The sequence below is a fragment of the Pieris brassicae genome, chromosome 12 (genome assembly GCF_905147105.1).
Source record: "Pieris brassicae chromosome 12, ilPieBrab1.1, whole genome shotgun sequence".
NCBI lineage: Eukaryota > Metazoa > Arthropoda > Insecta > Lepidoptera > Pieridae > Pieris > Pieris brassicae.
Genome location: NC_059676.1, coordinates 6880332 through 6888647, shown reverse-complemented (window position 1 = coordinate 6888647; position 8316 = coordinate 6880332). Strand labels below are relative to the sequence as shown.

The 8316-nt window shown below is 32.5% G+C and overlaps 1 protein-coding gene across 2 annotated transcripts; it reads left to right on the top strand.

Moving 5' to 3' along the window:
- Positions 1-204: 204 nt before the first annotated feature.
- LOC123717308 (neural/ectodermal development factor IMP-L2-like) lies at positions 205-7699 on the top strand. 2 transcript variants are annotated; one of them, XM_045673230.1, is made up of 7 exons: positions 205-225; positions 2213-2382; positions 4400-4566; positions 5319-5484; positions 5953-6128; positions 6706-6837; positions 7399-7699. In XM_045673230.1, exons 2-6 carry the CDS (start codon positions 2262-2264, stop codon positions 6835-6837), a joined length of 762 nt encoding a protein of 253 aa, XP_045529186.1. In that variant the 5' UTR covers positions 205-225; positions 2213-2261; the 3' UTR covers positions 7399-7699. The 2 variants fall into 2 exon arrangements, with proteins under 2 accessions (XP_045529186.1, XP_045529185.1); XM_045673229.1 differs by lacking the exon at positions 205-225 and adding an exon at positions 228-282.
- Positions 7700-8316: the final 617 nt, after the last annotated feature.

Here is an 8316-nt window from a genome sequence, read left to right as displayed (position 1 = left end):
ACTTACTTTTTGTACATAAGATATACATTTAATACTATTATATGCATTAAAACAATTCTAAATCCCTTTAATGTAATTAACATAACGCGTCACTCCTGCCCAAATTACATTGAAATGAGGAGAAAAACCACCTAGTGTGTTCACGAAGTCCGGTCAGTATAAAAGGGTTTGATTCTGTGAACAGGATCGTATTCAACTTAGATACGTATTAGAGACAACAGTGAGGTAAGAGAGTGTTGTGTGTTCAGTGAATTCCGAAGTATTCATCATAGAGTTTGTTGGGTGCTTTTTTTTAAATTTTCACTTTCAATTAATAAGCGATTATATTTTTTTTACTTGACTATAAAGCATAGTCTATATAACATACCTTATGTATTAGTTATTTTTAACCAATTAATTGAAGATACAAAAACGTTATAATTTTATTTATGGTAACATTTAAGTTCATTGAACTATTGGGTAATCAATGTTAAATACCTTCCAGTAATTCAACAGACATAGCAATATAATAAATGTAATTAAACATAATATTTTATTTACAAACTAATAAGTATATATTTATTTAACAACAATTGAATTAGTAAAGGTATTTTACATTAAGTACCTAATAGAATGAAAGCAAACTTTAGGACCCCATTGACTTAGTAAGAATCTAAATCTTTATTATAATAAAATTTATCGGGAACATGAATTACATCGAATCGCGAACAAATATTTATTTAATTACTGTCAAGGAGATCGTTCTGGTTTTATGTGTGTTTAACTTCAGACCACAATAGTCCCCTTTTACTAGTAAATTTCTTAAAAGTTCAGACAATAAGGGTTAACTCATAAATTGAAAATAATATGCAGTAATAAACGCAAATGATATTTCAATACCTCCTAGCGAGCATTTATTTGTATTAGATGCATTAAAAGGAATATTCTGTAAAATATAAAATGAAAATATTCTTCACAATTATCAAAATATTTGAGATATTTCGCGTATTATTAATAACAACGTAATTAAATAAAAAAATATCGCTGTTGAAGTACTACGCCACAAAGGCGTCATAGTATCAGAGTTTTTCTTGTTCTAGAGATACAACTATATCTCTATGGTATATTATATATGTATATTGATATCTAAATATATAGATAAATATTTATATATAATATATTCATAGAATAGGAGCCTCCTTTTTGATTATTAAAGGAACCGTATAAGTCTGAACATTTTTCCATTTGTATATTTCATTGAGACTTTGAGTTGTTTAATTAGGCTGGCAACGCACTTGCGAGCCCTTTCGCAATGTGTCGACGGTATCACTTAAAATCAGGTGAGATCCGATTGCTTCTTGTTATATAAAAAAGGCGGTCTGTAGCTCGTCAGTCATTTGCTTTTGGTACCAGGATCTTTCTTTTACCGATCCTTCATTGTAAAATTAAGTGCTGATTGTGTGGAAATTTCAGTCAAGCTTCAATCTTTTACTAAGCTTACTTTATCTTGGTCTGGAATTCTTTAATTGCAATAGTCGAATCCATACATTTAAAAAAGTATGCGTAGTAAAGCACGAAAAATTGTATTTTTTATAAGTAATTATTGAAGTATTGGCCTAGTGGCTTCAGCCTGCGACTATCATCCCTAAGGTCGTTAGTTCGATCCCCGGCTGTGCACCAATAGCCTTTCTATGTACGCATTTAGAATTTGCTCGAACAGTGAAGGATAACATCGTGCATTAGATCCAAAACGTCAATGGCATGTGTTACATACACATAAATACTAGATTCTGAGGCCCAGACCTGAAAAATGGTTGTAGGACCACTGATTTTTTTTTTATAAAATTATTGTTGCGTTTTTTCTATCAAGATTAGTAAAAAAATATCGCTCAAACATCACCAGTGTGGAGGCCACGTTTATAATTTAGTTGCGTTCATAATTATTCAGGCGTTCCATAACATTGTGTGAGGCATAAGGACCTCACTGTTACTTTCAGTTGACTGATCAATTAACGGGTCTGATAGGTCTATTCTTGACAATACAGTTGTTATAATAAAAAGTGATACATACAATAAAAATGCGTCGCACGGCCTCGAATCTCTTGGTTTCAAATAACTAAACTATATAAATTAAGCTGTTACTTAAATTATCTCCCATAAACATAATTTAGGACAAGATTTTGCCTATATTAATATTAAGTTTGTAAATTAAAATATGTATTTATTGTTCCAGATCGTACCAAATAATACTCAACTAGCGCCATCTACCGCTAAAAAGAAAAATGTTGAACTTAGTTTCACTACTTGTCACCGCAGCGCTGGTGTCGCTTCATTGCTCCAGGCAAGCCAACGCACTCCTAGAAAGACCAAAGTTAATTCAACACAACAATTTAGAATCTAATGGTCAGTATTGGTGTAATATAAATTTTAATATTCGTTCACTAAGAGGGATTTCAGCGTATGTTTATTAATAATTTACTGTCGAAACTTATTTAGTTTCCCTGTGAATCTAACCCGACAAGTTTAGATTATGTTTAGGGAATCTATATCTTAGTTGGAATTATACTTTATCTGCCTAATTACGAATATAACTTAAAAATTGTGAGAGATATGAGGCATCGTCGTCAGTTCTAACGATAGTAAACGTATACGGCGCCCCAGTAGTTATTACCAGAACTATTACATACCATACAAATGATATTTTATACGACTTAGCTGGACTTGTACTCAAATTCCAGGATAAATTTCCTATTTATTTATCACTTCTTACCGCTTTCAATATTAGTATGCCAGTAAAAATTTATACAGCAGTATGAGCGGAAATCATGAAATTTAAATCGAACACGGCTGTATTATTTCTTCGAATTCATTAAGAAACCTTTAACCCACATACATTTATGCATTATTTTAATATCGCTTATTCCTCTCAGTACTTGAATTTTATTCACCTTTGAGAAGTTGTATCTTTGTCTGTCAAAAATATCTTAGATTTTTACTATATAACAACGGTCTTAGGTATAAACAAAAACTTATTATTAGTGATAGAAATTGATACACATCAGCGTTTCACGAGGAATAAAATCCCACCTGTATCTTCTTGAATAAATCAAGAGCTGCCAGGGACGTATAATTACATAGTAGTAGATTGTGTGTTGATTAGTGTAGTCATAGACAATGTATTACTCCGTTGCAAGGGAGCTCAGACTCGCCTATAAATATCATGAGGATATTTCCGAAGTACTTGTCACCCGGGCCTGGCGGGAGACGCCAACCTCGTGTGGCTTATGCTACACCCTCCCTCGCGAGGGGGGTGTTTAGGCTCGTTCGGGATAATAAACACTATATGGACTTATAATGGTCTGAATTAAATGATTCTTATTTCATTTTATTTATTTATTTTATATGCCCCCTTTGGGTGGTGTTTATGATCGCGTACTGCTGACAGGGCGGTACGAGGGCTGTTTTATAGCCCTTGTGTGTGAGGGCTGCAGCGCGCGGGGAGATGCTTAAGTTCAAGACCAGGGAGACGCCAAGCCCGCCAGACCAAAGCTTTTCTACCTTTTTAGGAGGAGGAGGAGATTTGATACTCCCCAGTTGCCTAGTTCCCCTTCTGGCTACTATTTAGATAATCAAAAAAAATTGAGTCTGATACTGTGTGTTCTATAAACGTTTCCCTGCAGGTTTGCCATAAGGGGAGGCTCGTGAGTCACCTAAATTTGATGTCTTATATTTCTATATAATTTTTGAGTATTTCTATTGAGTTCCCCTTTTAAAAAGCGCATATAAGAAATGAATTATGTACAAAATAATGAGATGTGTATGCAAAAGTCATATTTCAAAAGGTCCCAGATAACACGAACGGCTAAAACGGCGGATAAAATTCGGCTAACTTTTTACAAATTTAACTTTCTAATAATGTCGGGCGTTTTACGAGTCAATATATTCACCAGATGTGCGCATTATGTCTGTCCTGAACGAATAGATTTTTTACTCTTTTCTTACGGGTCTTAGCTTATTACACTATTATAATATGTAAGCAGCCTTGTGTGATCTTTTTTTAAAAATGCGCAATAGATGTTAAAATATAAAAACACTTTTCAAATTTAGAAAACATAAAAATATATACTCTGTGGTCTTGGCGCCAAATTCGCGAAAAGTAAACATTAAGATGTCCAGTTGCTGTATGGACTAAAGTCCTTTGCCTTTCCCATTAGGGATAAATTAATATCATCATTGATATGTCCGGACAGAGAGCAGTCCAAGATTAAGAACATACACATATTATAAGTACATATTTATAATCGCATACTTCCAACAAAATAATCAATATGTAAAAAACTTAATTTACGTGTCAACATATATGAAAAATTCATAAAATTCGTAAATACCTCACGATACGAATAAAAAACTTTGATTTCAGAAATCCCTACGCCTCGTCCAAAAAGGCTTCACAAGTATGTGAAGATACACCAAGGACTTCCTGAAAGCATCACTAATCCAGAGTCACCACTTGTACTGCAGTGTGTGGTTTGGGGAAAACCTGCTCCCGTCGTTACCTGGCTGAAGAATGGACTTGCAATTACTGATGTAAGCTAGTATAAATACATTTTCAACAATAATAACTATAATTTAACAGAGAGAGAACGACAATAATTTTTCCGAACTTTCTCTCTATAATGTTGAATAAATGTACCTTCATGTAAACGTGGAATAAACAAAACGTTTAACTGAATAATACGGATGTGTTTGCAAGATTTGATTCAGTTATTTTTACATTCAGGCTGTATTAAACTTGTTCTGTTTGCACTGGAGTAGTAATTTAACTGTAGTACATCGGGTCTATAAACAATAAATAAATTCTAGTGCTCCTTGGTTATCTTCTCATCATTTCGCCTTCAAAAACTGAGCGACACATTTTTAACATTTTAAAGAGAAAAGAGTTTGTAATCAATATAATCAGGTCCGATTTCAACTTCTTTGCAATATTTCTTTCCGAATTGTCTGCACGACTTAAAATTCTATTATAATTTACAATAAATATATAAACTAAATAACACCACACATAAATTGCTTCTACTGGCTATTTCATTTGCTCGAAACGAAAAGTATTTCACATTTCAATAATAACATTATGTTTACTTGGTTAAATTTACATTTAAATTTTTAATGATGCGTGTATTTCACGCCTACCGTGAAACGTTTATTGATACAGAGTACGATTAATTATTACCACCTTTGGAGGTCTATTATAAACGCTGAATATAGGAGAAATACCTTCCTTCAGTGTCCGTATGTATTACATAAAAAAAATCATAATTATAACATGTTTTTTATTGCAGTTTGAAGAAGACTCTAACGAAATATTCAGTAGTCATCCCACCAGCCTGGCAGGACTTATGAGCAAACTAGTGGTACCAGTTCCGGCTAACGGTGACGTGTACACGTGTGTGGGCACGGCTGGTTCTAAGCAGAAGACTAATTCGACCACTATTTACACAGATGAAGGTATTCTATATATTTTATTTGTAAAAACTATATTTCGGTGAAATATTACGATTTCTCTGTGCTCTAGAAGCTTCAAAACATTTGCGCCTACTTAAATAATTAGCAAACATTCAAAGGCAACTAGAATGCTAGCTTATAAAATTGTGTGTGCTAGTAAAAAAAGCAAATATGTAAGAATAGGCATGAAACAGAAGACTTATAGATCAAATACAATTACATATAAAAATTAATTTTATATGTACATTCAAAGAGATATGATGTGATTTTAAATTTGTATAATTTCTCACTCACTCACTTAGATCTCGGCCATTAAGTTAAAAACTAAAAAGTATTTAGAGAGTATGACTTTCGTATGTGAAAAATTTATTGGGTTTTGATTTTGGTTAGAATCTACATTACGTTAAACAGTTTAAGCAAGAAAGTTTTTCGTGTTACCAGGAGGTAGGATATATAAAAAGTTTTTTACAGATTTCGTAGAATTAGAGCTCCCAACAGCACCACTCATTACCGCGTACTACTACAGCATTCTTCAAGTGATGGGCTCCAGCATCACACTGCCTTGCCGGCACTACAGCCCAACGAAAGCGCAAGTCTACTGGTTGAACAGGGACGACAAACTCATCTTTGATCATCCCAGGATGAGGGTTTGTATTTATTTTATATGGAAAGAAACACACACAATTATTAAAGATTTCAGAAAGTATAGCAAACTGGGAAAACTTAAGCTTAAGCTAAGTGCTGATGTCTGAATGTACGAACTTACTCTCAGTAGACTGACTAACTCTTAGTGAGCCCAAAATAATTAATAAATAATACACTTACATATGATAAACTAATTTTGTTAAAATTAACAATAAAACCATTATTCTGTACGTTACATGATATCACATTGCCATCAAATATTATGAGGCGTATAAAACTTGTACCATAGTGCCTGATTTGGACCCCAATTATTTATTTTAGACTTACTAGCATGGAATATAGGGTGTTCTGTCCCCATTTTTTTATAAGGGGCTAAACGGGTAGGAGCCTGATGTTAAGTGATACTGCCCATGGACACTCACACTCACAGGTTCGAAGGTTGCCGGACTTTTATAAATTGGTACGCTCTTTTCATGAAAGACCCTCAGTTGAAGTGGTTCGGAAATACTTTAGTTGTGCGATGATATTATTCAACGCGATAAAATTCGATTTATGACTAAATTATGTTAATGTTTCCAGGTGCTTCCTTCTGGTGATTTGCACATCAAGGATATCTCTTTTGATACAGATATGGGTGTATACACGTGTACCGTCAAGAATAGCTATGGCACGGACACGGCATCCACGTTTCTGTATACTTTTCGGGCTTAGGTGTGTATCAATTTATAGAAAGTTTTGTACCTGAACGTACTCTAAGGACATACCTTAGTACTGTGGACTGAGCTAAACTATAAAGTCTTAAAATCAAAAGTCAAAAATAAATTTAGAAAACTAAAATAACAAATTCTACTTTTTTGTCAAAAAATCGTCGAAATATTGATGTAAATGGACTATTATCTAAAGAAATTATTGGACAATAATCTAACGAAACATACATTTATTTTTAAAAACAATTAAAAAATTATAAGTTGCTTTTACAAGTTTTCTTTATTGGATCTTTTAGGTGGTATTTTTTTCTAATTGAAATGAGGATTATATAATCAAAACTGTTACATTTATACCACTTCATAATGTATGAATAACTGTCCTGAAAATAAATATTATTTAATACGAAATATTTTAACCAAGCTGTCTCGTAAACTTCTAAATCATTGTGTCCACATTTCGTATGAAGTACTTATCGATCAACTTATTCTCAGAGATTTCAGAACACAAAGTGTTACGTAAAAGTTTATTTTTAATAAGCTCACTAACGTGAATTATTTATTGCAGACAAATGAAAAAAATGTGCTGCAAGTTACCCGCCGACATCGATGTTCCTACTTAAATTATTATTAGCTTAATTATTGTGATTTATGTACTTAAACATGTTATATAACTTAAATAATATTTTAAGATTCGTTTTGTACATTTAATACGTTACGGAAATGTCAATGTCCGTTGACAGTCAAGTTGTTACGGTATTTTTATTTATTCCTTAAAAGACAATTAATTGCGCAAGAGTATATCTTAAAACTGATAAGCTTAAATTGCATTTATTACATTAAGTTATTTCTGTACAGCTATTTTATATTGCCGATATTGTATTTATTAAAATTAGATGTTTAACCATTGTGATTTGTCATAATAAATGTTTTATTGAATTTAAATGCATTTTTTTTTACTGTAATAATTTATAATTAGAGTTGCTTTGGTATAATAGACTTATTTATAACATTAAAAGCTTAAAAGAGTCACCATTAAATTTTTCAGTCACGGACTTTACGTACAATATTTTCACAAGAGCATCAAGCCAAATCCGACTTAGGTGTTTAATCTTTATTTCTGCTACAATTTACACAGACACATTAATACATATTTTATTTGTTTGGATTGACTATTTACAGTTATACAACACAAAACAATAAAGGAGCAACAACAATGAACAACAAAAAATTAAAACAATTAAACAACAACAAATCTAAGTTATATTGTCATAAAGCACGCCAAACGGTATTAAAAAGTTTCAAGTAACCATTACGAAATATCTTGATGTAAAATCCAATAGAAACTCCTTGCGGGTTTGATTTAGTCATTGCTGGCTTGACACAAATGTCTAGTGCGCAGTTAAAAAAGTTGCGTAAAATCGTATTACAGCCGATTTTTAAACTGTTTTGCTCCGAACAGATAGCAGTGGGAACTTTTGTAAGC

What these genes read in the sequence shown, in the direction of transcription:
- LOC123717308 (XM_045673230.1), top strand. Translation starts at nt 2,262, where the DNA reads ATGTTGAACTTAGTTTCACTACTTGTCACCGCAGCGCTGGTGTCGCTT. An exon ending in CAACAATTTAGAATCTAATG is followed by an intron (nt 2,383 to 4,399) that starts GTCAGTATTGGT and finishes CTTTGATTTCAG; the next exon opens with AAATCCCTACGCCTCGTCCA. An exon ending in CACTATTTACACAGATGAAG is followed by an intron (nt 5,485 to 5,952) that starts GTATTCTATATA and finishes AGTTTTTTACAG; the next exon opens with ATTTCGTAGAATTAGAGCTC.